The following is a 16,208-nucleotide window of genomic DNA, read 5'->3' as shown; positions in this document are numbered from 1 at the left end:
ACACAAGAGCTAATTAACTACAACAATGTGATTAATTTACAACATCAATACTTGCCTACAAAATTAGGACCATTAACAGTAAAGTGTATTTGCCTGGAACTCTTCAGATACATCTCCAAAGCCCTGTCTGCCTCCTAAAGTGGCCATAAAGAATCCCATGGCATTCAAAGAAAACAGCATGTATGCCTCAACCAACATAATTGAAACATATTTCCTGCTCATATCTCTCATTGCTGCTTGTGGGCTCTTGCTGTGCACTAATAGGTTGCCGCATTTCCCTATATTAAAACGGTGACTACACTTCAAACATACTTCATTGGCTGTATTGTACTTTGGCACACAAGTTTGTGAATGGAGTTATATAAATGCAAGTCCTTGCCTTTCTTATGATTCAGTGGATCTTGGGGGTGGGGAAGGGGGGATTTTAAAAGAAATAAAAGCAGCTTTAGCAACTTTCCCTCCCACTTTTAAAGATTTGACTACCTAAACCCCCAAATCTCTGAAAATTTACCATTTACTGTACATATTTTTCCACCCAAAATACATTTCTCTGCGTTAACTTTCATCCAACATCTGCCCAATCTAACAATCTATATTGCCAACAGTCCTCTCAACAGAAACAATTGATACGGCACCCCTATACACAAATTCAGTTCATTTTTATACTGAGAAAATCAATGATCCCAACACCCACCCCTGCGGGGCACTACTATTTACAACCCCCAATCCAAAAAACATCCATTAACCACGACTCAGTTAAATGGCCATAAACAAACTTCCAAACCATGCGTCGCATTGACTTCAGAACAGTGTGCTTTAACAAGCTTCCTATGCAGCACTCTATGAAAATTCTTTTGAAAATCCACGTACTGAACATCCACTGCACTAAAAACGCAATGATCCAAGAAGCAGAGATGCACTGTGCTCATGAAATGACTTCATTCTACTACCTGGTTTGCTTCTGCGTGCTCAGCTTCTGCTGCTCCGCTGGGATTTTTCAGTCTATGCTGGGCTAGCTCGGATTTGTTCTCATTGATTCCCATCATGCGGAATGATCTTTGGTTTTCTGCTAAGCACTTGCTTGCCACCCTCAAACTTCAGTTCATCCAAAATTCTGCTGCCTATACCATCTCTCAAGAGTCGACATTAGCTCCCAGTCCTCAGTTCCTCACATTTAATATTCTTACCCTCGTTCTTAAATTCCCCTATGGCCCCTATTCCTTCCAGAAACCGCTCCATCTCTCCACCTCCCTGTTCTTCCTGTAAGGTTGCCCTTAAAATCAAACTCTTTTTCCAAGCTTTTGGTTACCCATTCAGTTTATCGCCTTCTTTGGCTTGTTCCTTGCACCAATGTGAAGCACTTGGGAAGACTTTCTACATTAAAAAGGTGTTGTAAAAATACAAGTTGTTGCTGCACTTCTTTTCAGAAGCCTTCATCAAAATGGAAATCGCCTGTCGTTGACTACTAAACAGTACAGATTGACCGCTAATAAAACAATCCACTGACAATATTGGTTGTTAACTTTGTTCAGGAGTAAGGAGTAATTAGTAGTTTTGGCATTTGGCAAAGAAGTCATGTTCTACACAATACCCAACATTTCAGTAACCCTCCTACCTGTAAATTCTCCATTACTGCTATTTCATTGTAACTGAGATCCAGAAATTCTACTTTCGGTATTAATTTCTGTAAACAAATACACAATACTTTTCAATAATAAAATTGATTCGCCGCAACATTGGATAAAAAAGCAATAGGATCTACTGAATTCAAAAAAGCAAACATAAAATATGCAACACACTACTATGTTGTAGTGCATGCAAACTCTGACATAGCTAGTTTCTGCCATTAGGAATGCATTAATTGGATGGAGTGAAGTTGAAGCCAGGCATTTCTCCACTGGGAAAAAGTCAAGAGGACTGATCATACCAAGGTATTGAAGGGTACCTGCTAACCAGTCGTTAGAATGGTATTAGTAAATTCCCGCGAGCACGTCTTCAGCCTGTTCGCTATTGCCACAAAGAAGTTCCCCCACCGGAACACCTAAAAATCTTCAGGTTTATAAGTGTGCTGGTCGGCAGGTGAGAAAATATTTTGGCAACAGGGATGAAAGGGGCTAGCAATTTTGATTTTTTTTTGGGGTGGGGGGGGGCCAAAAAGGGAAAAAAAATACCATTACATACTGGGCCAAAGTTTACGCGCCCTGTAAAAACGACGCACCTCCATAAGGTACGCAACTTTCTAGAATAAAAAGGACGCCGAAAACGTACCTTCTAATTCTCCGAGCTCCTCAGGAGGTCTTCGGCCGAGGCGTAACGCAGCACAAGGGGTTGGGGGCGGAGCCAGGTCCTGGCGCTGAAAACAGTGGTGGGACCTCTGCACATGCGCGCTAGAGTGTGCGCACATGTGCAGTAGCTCAGCCTCCTGTTACGACCCCCCGCGTAGAGCCTCCTGTTCCGTCTCACCCCCCTCCCCCTCCAGCTGACTGGGGGGGGGGGGGGAGGGAAAGAAAAGAGCGCGACCAGAGAGGGGGGGAAAGGAAAGAGCGCGACCAGAGAGGGGGGGAAAGGAAAGAGCGCGACCAGAGAGGGGGGGGAAGGGAAGAGCGCGACCAGAGAGGGGGGGGAAGGGAAGAGCGCGACCAGAGAGGGGGGGGAAGGGAAGAGCGCGACCAGAGAGGGGGGGGAAGAGTGCGACCAGAGAGGGGGGGAAGAGTGCGACCAGAGAGGGGGGAAGAGTGCGACCAGAGAGGGGGGGGAGAAAGAGTGCGACCAGAGAGGGGGGGGGGGGGAAAGAGTGCGACCAGAGAGGGGGGGGGGGAAAAAAAAGAGTGCGACCAGAGAGGGGGGGGGGGAAAGAGTGCGACCAGAGAGGGGGGGGGGGGGGGGGGGAAAGAGTGCGACCAGAGAGGGGGGGGGGGGGGGGGGAAAGAGTGCGACCAGAGAGGGGGGGGGGGGGGGGGGGGAAAGAGTGCGACCAGAGAGGGGGGGGGGGGGGGGGGGGGGGGGGAAAGAGTGCGACCAGAGAGGGGGGGGGGAAAGAGTGCGACCAGAGAGGGGGGGGGGGGAAAGAGTGCGACCAGAGAGGGGGGGGGGAAAGAGTGCGACCAGAGGGGGGGGGGGGGGGAAGAGTGCGACCAGAGAGGGGGGGGGGGGAGAAAGAGTGCGACCAGAGAGGGGGGGGGGGGGGGGGGGGGGGGAAAGAGTGCGACCAGAGAGAGGGGGGGGGGGGGGGGGGGGGGGAGAGAGAAGAGTGCGACCAGAGGGGGGGGGGGGGGGGGGGGGGGGGAAGAGAAGAGTGCGACCGGGGAGGGGGGGGGGGGGGGGGGGGGGGGAAGAGAGAAGAGTGCGACCGGGGAGGGGGGGGGGGGGGGGGAAGAGAGTGTGACCAGAGAGGGGGGCGGGGGGGAGGAGAGTGCGACCAGAGAGCGAGTGGGTCTGACAGAGAGAGAGACAGGTTCCCTTCACATAAAGGTAGGATTTCTATTTTTTATTTGTTATTGATTGGTTGTTTATTACTTTGGTCTTGGTGCTTTTAGTGCAGGGTTCCCTCTATTTTTTTAATTTGTTAATTAATTGCTTATTACTTTTTGTGCTTCGTTTAGTGCTTGGTGCTTTAAATGTACTTATGCTTCTTGAAGGTGTTTCGTGCTTTGGAAAATTCTCTCTCTCCCCCTCCCGCCTCTCCCCCTCCCTCCCTCCCTCCCTCAGCCAGGAGCCTACACTTGCTTATTTATAAAAAAGAGAGAAACAACTGTCCTCACTCAGCAGATATAAGGCAAAATATCATAAATATCATCGCAAGAGGTTTTAGGCCATTTTAAGTGGTGTGTTTAATGCTTTAGTCCTTTGTGTTTAATGCTTCCCACCCCCCGTCTCTGGCTGTGCCTGCACTAAACTTAACTCTAGGTAAGATTTTTCAGAACTTACAAAAAGGGGGCACTTATTCCATTCTAAGTTAGTTTGGATTAAGTTTTCGCTGCCTAAACTTGCAAAACAGGCCTAAGTGGTTGGACACACCCCCTTGTGAAAAAAAAACTGAAGTAAAACGAAACTAAACTAACTCACTAGAACTGGAGCAAACTAAATGCCAAGAATTGCGATTTCTACGATACTCCAAACTAAACTAGTTGCTCCAAAAAAATTGGAGCAACTCCACCTGAAATTTGGGCCCACTATGTGGTAACATGAATATGATAACTATTGCATAGTCTTAGAATTCTTCTCCCATCCACTGTAAAATGCAGTATTTCCCAAGATAATTATTCTCCAATTAATGACAAGTCCTAAATTTTCACTTGCATGATTCCACATCCCATTTCTCCAATCAAGGACAGACAAGTGGCTCACTTTTACACATCCTTTATGAGGCCTAAAACAACCTAGCTGAAACATGAAACTGAAATCATTCCCCTCCCCACCTTGTTCCACTGTGCGCCCGTATCCCCCCCACATCACTGCATTCACCCTAGAATTTTGCTCTTTAATATAAACTCGGGAAGCAAGTATAGTAAACGACAATTTAATTCAGGCAATCCCACCCATTTTATTACTAGGATAAAGTGCAAGGGGACAAGCAAAAAGATTTCAACGGCTGTGATCTTAACGATTGGAAGCTAGAGTCTACATTATATAGACAGAGAAAGGATACATCACCAAGGATGCAACGGCCCAGAGAATTGTGCAGAGAAATAGCCTAGCAGCATCCATAGTTTTACATAGCCAGTGAAGCAATGCTACCACTGGATAAGACAAGGATCGATCTGCCAGCAGAGTAGAGCAACAACCTCTTACTGCAAAAACAAAAGGGTTACAAATTAACCTGATACCCCAATGCCTATAAGCAGGATCAGTGGGACAAACAGAATAAATAGTCACATCACACAGCAGTAAGCTTTATCATTTAAAAAAATACAATTATAATTTAATTCATATCTCGGTTTCAGATTTTTCTTGCAACTCTACTATATTTGATCAATTCTATATAAGCGTGTAGATTAGGTTAGTTTACAGAAAACTGATTGGATTAGCGAATATAAAACTGGTTCCACTTTTTAAACATATAGTCAGTTCAACCTGAATGGTCATGAATGGTGAAAACATTTTTTGGGAGTCTACACAAATGAATTCTAAATCTAGACGCACAAACCAGTTTTTCTCTTCTCACCCCACCTTTAACGTTCTTGTATATAACAAAGCACGAAAAAAAGTCACATTTTTAAGAAACAAATGCGATTTGAAATCTCGGATTCAAACAGTCTTATCACAATAATTTGTGGTTATATTGTGACATAAATATCTGATCAATTAGCACAGAAACATTCTTCCTGGTACTTACCTGACCTGACATTTGACAGAGTTCCTGATATTTTGCCTGTCTCTGAAGGTGCAGGGAAGCGAGAGAAAAGGAGAAGAGATAGTTGGGAGCACAGAACGTAGTCAGCTGAAAGATAGGGGTAGCCACCAACGTTCCCTGTAAGCTGTGCTTTGTTGTGTGCGGCCTGTTTAATTTAATACACAGTCCCTTTAACTTTCTGTATAATGCGCGGTATTTACAATGGAAAAGCCGCTGAGTGGCCTGCGCGGGACCTTTCCCATTGCTGCGCGGCTGAACATTGGTGACCACATATGGGCCCCAATAGCATTTTCTTATGTTGGATGCATAAATATAACTATCCTTCCTTACCACAGATTCATCAATATTAGATATATGGTTACGACTCATATCAAGTGTGGTCAGCACACTCCATCTTGGGATAATAGCAGCAACCGGATGCTCTGATGTCATCCCCTCTACCTCCCACTGCTCAAATTCAGAAGCCTCTGGCACAAGAATATCCTGATTAAAACAAATCAAGTTCATCAAAATAGCTGGTGAGTGGAAGACTGGCACCACTTAAGTACACACAAACAATAAAGAATTCTTAATTTAACACACATTTTCCCAACTATAAAACAGAAACATGGTTTTGTTCATAATCCCAGATTCGTAAACATTCACCCCCCCACCCCAAATTGTAACTCGCCCTTTTGATTTTCTCTCAGTCCTATGGTTTGGTCAATACCATTCTTTATTCATCCAGAGAGAGAAATGTTAAAACATTAAACGGTGACTCATTTAGTAATTTCCTCTTTCAATAATAACTTCTTGATCGCTAAAGTTAATATTTTTTTCATCAATTTGTGTTGGTTTAACATAGGACAATTCAAACAAACTAAACAAGGCATATTAGATCTTCAATATACAACAGTAAATTCCAATATATTTCATGGACTGATTACAGGCTTTGTAATATTGGGTCTATCCAGTTAATTCTGCTTTATATTAAATGGGTGTTCAAGTCTAACATTCGGATTTCCAGTCTTAATGGATTTGAGCCAGAGACCCAATTATTCTGAACAGATACTCCAAAATGTCTTAGGTTTGATCTGTGTTTAGTTAGCCAATCTCATCCAGGACCACTGTTGGAGTGCCTGACTATAGCTGCCCTTTTTGGGGGAGGGGTGGAAGAAAGAGAAAGGGGGAAGATCCAGGGGACGATTTTCCACGGATACTTTAGGCGCTAAAGAGGCTCCGAGCTGGCCACGGTGGGGGTCTTGAGCTGCAACGCCAGTTTAGCCTGCTGGTAGCGCAAGACGCCATCTTGGCAACGGAGTTCAAGCACACACTAGGAATGGCCACCTCAAAGATCGTTAAGGCCCCGATTACCAATTAAATTGCTTGCTAGCACTCATTAAAGAGGCTGCCTGCCATTTTGGTGGCTAGAACTTGAATTAACAACCTCTCCTAACAGTGACCAGCTGTACAGGAATAAACAAGCCATTGCTGAGGATTTCGAGCGCTACTTAAAGCCATGTTTTGCTTTCACTGTTCGCTTGCTGCTGGAGATAGACTGAGTTTGAAGAGGTTTTTTGAGACACATCAGGAGACTTTGTGGGACACTTTGTCAAGGCTTCACCAACACTATCAACATTTTTCCTGGAAATTCTGTGAGGACTTCATCTAAAGAGAGCGAGTGCTGTGCGACTGTACCTTACAAGAACCTAAGAAATAGGAGCAGGAGTAGGCCATTTGGAACCTCGATCCTGCTCCGCCATTTAATAAGATCATGGCTGATCTGATCATGGACTCAGCTCCACTTCCCTGCCCGCTCTCCATAACCCTTTATTCCATTATCGCTCAGAAATCTGTCTATCTCCGCCTAAAATATATTCAATGACCCTGCCTCCATAGTTCTCTGGGGCAGAAAATTCCATAGATTTACAACCCTCAGAAGAAATTCCTCATCAGTTTTAAATGGGGGCTCCTTATTCTGAGACTATGCCCCCTTGTTTTAGTTTCCCCTCATTATCTTATATGTTTCGATAAGATCACCTCTCATTCTTCTGAACTTCAATCCGTATAGGCCCAACCTACCATCCGAAATCAACCCCTTCATCTCCGGAATTAACCGAGTGAACCTTCTCTGAACAGCCTCCAATGCAAGTATATCTTTCTTAAATATGGAGAGCAAAACTGTGCACAGTACTCTAGGTGTGGCCTCACCAATACCCTGTACAGTTGTAGCAGGACTTCTCTGCTTTCATACTCTATCCCCCTTGCAATAAAGGCCAACATTCCATTTGTCTTCCTGATTACTTGCTGTACCTGCATACTAACCTTGTGTGTTTCATGCACAAGAACCCCCAGGTCCCTCTGTACTGCAGCACTTTGCAATTTTTCTCCATTTAAATTATAATTTGCTTTTCAATTTTTCTGCCAAAGTGAATAACCTCTCATTTTCCCACATTATACTCCATCTGCCAAATGTTTGCCCACTCACTTAGCCTGTCTATATCCCTTTGCAGATTTTGTATCCCCTCCTCATAATTAGCTCTCCCACCCATTTTTGTATCATCAGCAAACTTGGCTACATTACACTCGGTCCCTTCATCCAATTAATATAGATTGTAAATAGCTGAGGCACCAGAAAATGACACATTTATCCTGACTCTCTGTTTTATGTTAGTTAGCCAATTTCCAGAAGGCATTCGATAAGGTGCCACATAAAAGGTTACTACACAAGATAAAAGTTCACTGGGTTGGGGGTAACCTTTTATGTGGCACCTTATCGAATGCCTTCTGGAAATCCAAATATATCACATCCACTGGTTCTCCCTTATCCACCCTGCTCGTTGCATCCTCAAAGAACTCCAGAAAATTTGTCAACCATGATTTCCCTTTCACAAAACCATGCTGACTCTGCTTGATTGAATCATGCTTTTCCAAATGTCCAAATTATAGCAGTCACCAGGAGAAAGGGAGTGCTTGGTCATTGGGATCATGCTAGAATCCCCTGTGGTCTGGAGGAGGAATGGGTAGTAGATGAGATGAGGCCAGGCAGAGCAGCACCAGCTGTTGGAGGAGAAAGGGAGGTGAGAGGAGGGCATAGTGGGCTCCTTCCCCGCTGCGGGTACAGGACATCCCTCCTCCTCTAGACTTCATCCACCAGGACATCCAATGCCGCCCTCTCCCTTGGTCCCCAAGCCATCCTAAAATGTTCAGTTGATTGTCACCTCGAAACTACCGGATTGTCGTAAAAACCCATCTGGTTCGCTAATGTCCTTTAGGGAAGGAAATTTGCCGTCCTTACCCGGTCTGGCCTATATGTGACACCAGACCCACAGTAATGTGGTTGACTGTTAACTGCCCTCTAAAATGGCCTAGCAAGCCACCCAGTTGTACCAAACCATTATTACTCATCACACAAACTGCTGCAATTCGAGAAGGCATCTCATCACCACCTTTTCAAGGGCAATAAATGCTGGCCTTACCAGCGATGCCCACATCCCATGAATGAAGAAACCTTCAGTGCATGGAGGCTACATATGGACACTGCTCTACAAAACTTGGTTCTATTCAGCGCTTGAGAGCTAAGCCAACGCATGCGTGCACGCAAATATATCATATATATGATGCATACCTTCATTGAAGCAGTCGAAAAAGCCACACTCATTGTGGCCAGCGAGTTCTTCAGGGAAGGAAGTCCAATAATTTGTTTAGCTTCACAGCTATTTATCTGTAACAGCACAATGCATAACATTAAACTGACTTTGTCAAATACCATAGGATCATAATGGAAACTAGATCAAGTAAATACATTATTTATTCTACAATGTGCTCCAGAACTAGCCACTTCTAGCCAAGCTGTTCCAGTCCAGTTACAACATGGCCATCTACCTGACAATGTGGAAAACTGCACAGGTATGTCCTGTCCACAAAAAGCAGGACAAATCCAATCCAGTCAATTACCGCCACATCAGTCTACTCTCAATCAGCAGCAAAGTGATGGAAGTTGTCGTCAACAATGCTATCAAGCAGCAGTTGCTCATCAATAACTTGTTTGCCAATGCTCAGATTGGGTTCCGCCAGGACCACTAGGTTCCAGACCTCATTACAGCCTTGGTCGAAACATGAACAAAAGAGCTGAATTCCAGAGGTAAGGTGAGTGTGACTGCCCTTGACATCAAGGCAGCATTTGACAGAGTGTGGCATCAAGGAGCCCTAGTAAAGTTGAAGTCAATGGGAATGAGGGGGAAAACTCTCCATTGACTGGAGTCATACCTAGCACAAAGGAAAATGGTTGTGGTTGTTGGAGGTCAATCATCTCAGCCCCAGGATATAACTGCAAGAGTTCCTCAGGACAGTGTCCTAGGCCCAATCATCTTCAGCTGCTTCATCAATGATCATCCCCCCATTATAACATCAGAAGTGGGGATGATTGCTGATGATTACACAGTATTCAGTTCCATTCGCAACTCCTCAGATAATAAAGCAGCCCTTGCCTGCATGCAAGGCCTAGATGACATTCAGGCTTGGGCTGATAAGTGCCATGCAATGACCATCTCCAACAAGCAAGGGTCTAACCACCTCCAACAAGCAAGGGTCGAACCACCTCCCCTTGATATTCATCAGTATCACCATCGTCAAATCCCACACCATCAACATCCTGGGGGTCACCATTGACCAGAAACTTAACTGGACCAGCCACATAAGCACTGTGGCAACAAGAGTAGGTCAGAGGCTGGGTATTCTGGGGCAAGTGTCATACCTCCTGACTCCCCAAGGCCTTTCCACCATCTACAAAGCACAAGTTAGGTGTGTGATGGAATACTCCCCACTTGTCTGGATGAGTGCAGCAACAACACTCAAAAAGCTCGACACCATCCAGGACAAAGCAGCCCACTTGACTTTCACCCCATCCAACATCTTAAACATTGACTCCCTCCACCACCAGCGTAGCATGGCTGCAGTGTACACCATCCATAAGATGCACTGCGGCAACTTGCCAGTTTCTTCAGCAGCACCTCCCAAACCCGCGACCTCTGCCACCTAGAAGAAGGAGAAGGACAACAGGCGCATGGGAACACCATCACCTGCAAGTTCCCCTCAAAGTTACACACCATCCTGACTTGGAAATATATCGCCGTTCCTTCGCTGGGTCAAAATCCTGGAACTCCCTCCCTAACAGCACTGTGGGAATACCTTCACCACACGGACTGCAGTGATTCAAGGCGGCGGCTCACCACCACCTTCTCGAGCAATTAGGGATGGGCAATAAATGCTGGCCTTACCAGCGACGCCCACATCCCAGAATAAATAAAAAACATCAGTTTTCAAATTACTGGAGTGTGAAGCAAGACTTATATGCAAATAAAAACTTTAACAAAGAATAAGCCAAAATAGGATTTTAAAAACTAAATCAAGCTTGGTCTCAATTTAACAGCCATGTTATTTGTAGATGCACCTAAAATTGTTCAGTTACAAGTTGTTTAAAGAGTTTTGTAACGATCACAAAAAAGTTGAACTATATTCAACTAAATTACTTCTTTCTTACTAACCTCAATCTGCTGAACAGACTTGAAAATCGATAAATCGAATTTAAGGAAATGCTCCTGAATATTACTGCTACCCACAGATCCTCTGCTCCCTTTTATCTGTTAAGAATAAAACATAATTTAGAGATCTATAGTCTTTAGCAGTTCAAAATTGAAGATGCATTGGTGGTTTTTTTTTTAAGAAAATGTAATGCTACATTGATTGCTCAGCATTGTTATGCTGCATGAAAGCGGAAGAAAGCTGGTTCTTTCATACACGTTAGCTTTTCAATCTCAGCTGAGTTGTTTGAGAAGAGATGCAAAATAGAATCAAAGCACTTTATCCAGAAAGCAGAGCTACAAGGAAGGAGGAAATATAAACCAAAGCCATCCTCAAAACTGCTTGGTCAAGAGACACAAGCCTAAAATAAATCATTTGAATGCTATATTCTTTCTACCCAGGGAAGATTTTAAAGTACAAGATTTTCTAACTTACAAAAAATATTTCCATTTCCTGTTGCACCACAGCAACCTTTATAAGCAGCCAAATAAGATTGCAGTTGGACCAGAACAAGCCTAGATTTACAAGCCATAAAGGAAAGTGCAAAATGTGCCAGTTATACGCTGGATTTTACCAATTACACTTTCTAAAGAATAGATTTTTACCTTCAAATACTTAAGTCTACAAGCAAAGTCGAGGATGTGTCCAAGGTCAGTCTTGGCATCACCATTGGCACAGGTGGGACTAGCCAGTCTCAGTTGTTGGGTGATCGAATACAACTGTAGTGGTCGAAGACAAAAAGCTTCACCTGCCAGGAGCAACTGTTCACCTATAAAAATGCATTAAAAAAAGTTTAGAACAATTGTAGACAAATGACACTATGACTTGGAAAACATGCAAGCTGGATTACATGTATGGAGGATATGTTGATTGATGGATGGGAAATTTAGTCAAAAGACATTTATTTCTGCCACTCTGATTAATTAACAAGGCTAATTCTTGAAAAATGTCGCTCCTTCCTTCCGATAAACAACCATGCCAAGACAAACCAGGTTCTCTCCAACAAAATCCCAAGTATAAATGGCAGGTGAGGATTAAACTTGTGATTCTCCATTAAAAATAACCTGCTTCCTTTTCTTTTTCACCCATTTACATGAATGCCAAGTCTCATGAAATACTGTAGATCTCCCATGGCATTATATGCAGTAATAGTAATTTAGTTTAGAGTATGGTTGTGATGATTTAGCTGCCAATCTGATCTATTCTTTAAGGCTGCTACTCAAGTACTTCCTATGGGGAAGTAGTTTAACTAGATAAACACAAGTAATTGTGGCTGCTTGCAAATGCTTGATCAATCACAGGACAATTGTAATTGCTTCTAAATTTCTGGCACGAGCTCAGAAAAACCAGAGATGAGTAGCTTTCTATCCCCTTTTAAAAAAGATTGTTTCATATCTGTAACAAAGTGGAACCGAGATGATAATGTTAGACACAATGGGCCCAAGTTTCCACATGATTCGTGCCTGATTTTTAGGAGCAACTGGTGGAGAATGGACTATTTTAGAAATCGCAATTCTCCACATTTTTTTTCTGCAATTCCAGTCGGGTAGAACAGTTCTAGTTTAGAACAGAATTTTTTCTTCAAAAAGGGGACGTGTCCGGCCACTGACGCCCGATTTGAAAGTTTCCACAGTGAAAATGTACTCCAAACTAAAGTAGAATGGAGCCAGTGAAGATTTTTGTAGAACTGAAAAAGCCTGTTCTACACATTAAAAAATCAGGCGCAGGTTACAAATTAGGCGTCCAGAACAAGGTGGAGGGGGGGAGGGGGGGAGGGGGGGAGGGGGAGAGGAACTCATTAAATTCGACAATAAATCCTTATTCATACTTCTACAAATAAATCCAACGTGAATAAACATTTATAAGCTAAGAAAAGATTAAATAAACCACCTTCCTATCTGTGTGAAAGTGCTTCAGCCAGGGAGAATTCTGCAGCCGTTCGTGCCGCTGGGAGAGGGGGAGCAGAGAGAGAGGGGGGGGAGCAGAGAGAGAGGGGGGGGAGCAGAGAGAGAGGGGGGGGAGCAGAGAGAGAGGGGGGGAGCAGAGAGAGAGGGGGGGGAGCAGAGAGAGAGGGGGGGAGCAGAGAGAGAGGGGGGGGAGCAGAGAGAGAGGGGGGGGAGCAGAGAGAGAGGGGGGGGAGCAGAGAGAGAGGGGGGGGAGCAGAGAGAGAGGGGGGGGAGCAGAGAGAGAGGGGGGGGAGCAGAGAGAGAGGGGGGGGAGCAGAGAGAGAGGGGGGGAGCAGAGAGAGAGGGGGGGGAGCAGAGAGAGAGGGGGGGGAGCAGAGAGAGAGGGGGGGGAGCAGAGAGAGAGGGGGGGGAGCAGAGAGAGAGGGGGGGGAGCAGAGAGAGAGGGGGGGGAGCAGAGAGAGAGGGGGGGGAGCAGAGAGAGAGGGGGGGGAGCAGAGAGAGAGGGGGGGGAGCAGAGAGAGAGGGGGGGGAGCAGAGAGAGAGGGGGGGGAGCAGAGAGAGAGGGGGGGGAGCAGAGAGAGAGGGGGGGGAGCAGAGAGAGAGGGGGGGAGCAGAGAGAGAGGGGGGGGAGCAGAGAGAGAGGGGGGGGAGCAGAGAGAGAGGGGGGGGAGCAGAGAGAGAGGGGGGGGAGCAGAGAGAGAGGGGGGGGAGCAGAGAGAGAGGGGGGGGAGCAGAGAGAGAGGGGGGGGAGCAGAGAGAGAGGGGGGGGAGCAGAGAGAGAGGGGGGGGAGCAGAGAGAGAGGGGGGGGAGCAGAGAGAGAGGGGGGGGAGCAGAGAGAGAGGGGGGGGAGCAGAGAGAGAGGGGGGGGAGCAGAGAGAGAGGGGGGGGAGCAGAGAGAGAGGGGGGGGAGCAGAGAGAGAGGGGGGGGAGCAGAGAGAGAGGGGGGGGAGCAGAGAGAGAGGGGGGGGAGCAGAGAGAGAGGGGGGGGAGCAGAGAGAGAGGGGGGGGAGCAGAGAGAGAGGGGGGGGAGCAGAGAGAGAGGGGGGGGAGCAGAGAGAGAGGGGGGGGAGCAGAGAGAGAGGGGGGGGAGCAGAGAGAGAGGGGGGGGAGCAGAGAGAGAGGGGGGGAGCAGAGAGAGAGGGGGGGGAGCAGAGAGAGAGGGGGGGGAGCAGAGAGAGAGGGGGGGGAGCAGAGAGAGAGGGGGGGGAGCAGAGAGAGAGGGGGGGGAGCAGAGAGAGAGGGGGGGGAGCAGAGAGAGAGGGGGGGGAGCAGAGAGAGAGGGGGGGGAGCAGAGAGAGAGGGGGGGGAGCAGAGAGAGAGGGGGGGGAGCAGAGAGAGAGGGGGGGGAGCAGAGAGAGAGGGGGGGGAGCAGAGAGAGAGGGGGGGGAGCAGAGAGAGAGGGGGGGGAGCAGAGAGAGAGGGGGGGGAGCAGAGAGAGAGGGGGGGGAGCAGAGAGAGGGGGGGGAGCAGAGAGAGAGGGGGGGGAGCAGAGAGAGAGGGGGGGGAGCAGAGAGAGAGGGGGGGGAGCAGAGAGAGAGGGGGGGGAGCAGAGAGAGAGGGGGGGGAGCAGAGAGAGAGGGGGGGGAGCAGAGAGAGAGGGGGGGGAGCAGAGAGAGAGGGGGGGAGCAGAGAGAGAGGGGGGAGCAGAGAGAGAGGGGGGGGAGCAGAGAGAGAGGGGGGGGAGCAGAGAGAGAGGGGGGGGAGCAGAGAGAGAGGGGGGGGAGCAGAGAGAGAGGGGGGGGAGCAGAGAGAGAGGGGGGGGAGCAGAGAGAGAGGGGGGGGAGCAGAGAGAGAGGGGGGGGAGCAGAGAGAGAGGGGGGGAGCAGAGAGAGAGGGGGGGAGCAGAGAGAGAGGGGGGGGAGCAGAGAGAGAGGGGGGGGAGCAGAGAGAGAGGGGGGGGAGCAGAGAGAGAGGGGGGGGAGCAGAGAGAGAGGGGGGGGAGCAGAGAGAGAGGGGGGGGAGCAGAGAGAGAGGGGGGGGAGCAGAGAGAGAGGGGGGGGAGCAGAGAGAGAGGGGGGGAGCAGAGAGAGAGGGGGGGGAGCAGAGAGAGAGGGGGGGGAGCAGAGAGAGAGGGGGGGGAGCAGAGAGAGAGGGGGGGGAGCAGAGAGAGAGGGGGGGGAGCAGAGAGAGAGGGGGGGGAGCAGAGAGAGAGGGGGGGGAGCAGAGAGAGAGGGGGGGGAGCAGAGAGAGAGGGGGGGAGCAGAGAGAGAGGGGGGGGAGCAGAGAGAGAGGGGGGGGAGCAGAGAGAGAGGGGGGGGAGCAGAGAGAGAGGGGGGGGAGCAGAGAGAGAGGGGGGGGAGCAGAGAGAGAGGGGGGGGAGCAGAGAGAGAGGGGGGGGAGCAGAGAGAGAGGGGGGGGAGCAGAGAGAGAGGGGGGGGAGCAGAGAGAGAGGGGGGGGAGCAGAGAGAGAGGGGGGGGAGCAGAGAGAGAGGGGGGGGAGCAGAGAGAGAGGGGGGGGAGCAGAGAGAGAGGGGGGGGAGCAGAGAGAGAGGGGGGGGAGCAGAGAGAGAGGGGGGGGAGCAGAGAGAGAGGGGGGGGAGCAGAGAGAGAGGGGGGGGAGCAGAGAGAGAGGGGGGGGAGCAGAGAGAGAGGGGGGGGAGCAGAGAGAGAGGGGGGGGAGCAGAGAGAGAGGGGGGGGAGCAGAGAGAGAGGGGGGGGAGCAGAGAGAGAGGGGGGGGAGCAGAGAGAGAGGGGGGGGGAGCAGAGAGAGAGGGGGGGGAGCAGAGAGAGAGGGGGGGGAGCAGAGAGAGAGGGGGGGAGCAGAGAGAGAGGGGGGGGAGCAGAGAGAGAGGGGGGGAGCAGAGAGAGAGGGGGGGGAGCAGAGAGAGAGGGGGGGGAGCAGAGAGAGAGGGGGGGGAGCAGAGAGAGAGGGGGGGGAGCAGAGAGAGAGGGGGGGGAGCAGAGAGAGAGGGGGGGGAGCAGAGAGAGAGGGGGGGAGCAGAGAGAGAGGGGGGGGAGCAGAGAGAGAGGGGGGGGAGCAGAGAGAGAGGGGGGGGAGCAGAGAGAGAGGGGGGGGAGCAGAGAGAGAGGGGGGGGAGCAGAGAGAGAGGGGGGGGAGCAGAGAGAGAGGGGGGGGAGCAGAGAGAGAGGGGGGGGAGCAGAGAGAGAGGGGGGGGAGCAGAGAGAGAGGGGGGGAGAGAGAGAGAGAGAGGGGGGGGAGAAGAGAGAGAGGGGGGGGAGAAGAGAGAGAGGGGGGGAGAAGAGAGAGAGGGGGGGGAGAAGAGAGAGAGGGGGGGGAGAAGAGAGAGAGGGGGGGGAGAAGAGAGAGAGGGGGGGGAGAAGAGAGAGAGGGGGGGAGAAGAGAGAGAGGGGGGGGAGAAGAGAGAGAGGGGGGGGAGAAGAGAGAGAGGGGGGGAGAAGAGAGAGAGGGGGGGGAGAAGAGAGA

At 49.2% G+C, this 16,208-nt stretch overlaps 1 protein-coding gene across 4 annotated transcripts in view; it reads right to left on the bottom strand.

Moving 5' to 3' along the window:
- nisch (nischarin) overlaps positions 1 to 16,208 on the bottom strand; it is a 61,768-nt gene that overhangs the window by 31,767 nt on the left and 13,793 nt on the right. For all 4 annotated transcript variants that reach the window (XM_070895410.1, XM_070895409.1, XM_070895411.1 and 1 more), the window contains 5 exons: positions 11,521 to 11,684; positions 10,879 to 10,974; positions 8,961 to 9,056; positions 5,684 to 5,836; positions 1,616 to 1,684 (listed from right to left, as the gene is read on the bottom strand). In XM_070895410.1, coding sequence (XP_070751511.1) covers positions 1,616 to 1,684; positions 5,684 to 5,836; positions 8,961 to 9,056; positions 10,879 to 10,974; positions 11,521 to 11,684 — 578 coding nt within the window. The remainder of the gene's footprint in view (positions 1 to 1,615; positions 1,685 to 5,683; positions 5,837 to 8,960; positions 9,057 to 10,878; positions 10,975 to 11,520; positions 11,685 to 16,208) is intronic.

Source organism: Pristiophorus japonicus, chromosome 12 (assembly GCF_044704955.1).
Source record: "Pristiophorus japonicus isolate sPriJap1 chromosome 12, sPriJap1.hap1, whole genome shotgun sequence".
Taxonomy (NCBI): Eukaryota; Metazoa; Chordata; class Chondrichthyes; family Pristiophoridae; genus Pristiophorus; species Pristiophorus japonicus.
Note: the sequence above shows the minus strand (reverse complement) of the source record. Positions and strands in the feature narration are given on the sequence as shown.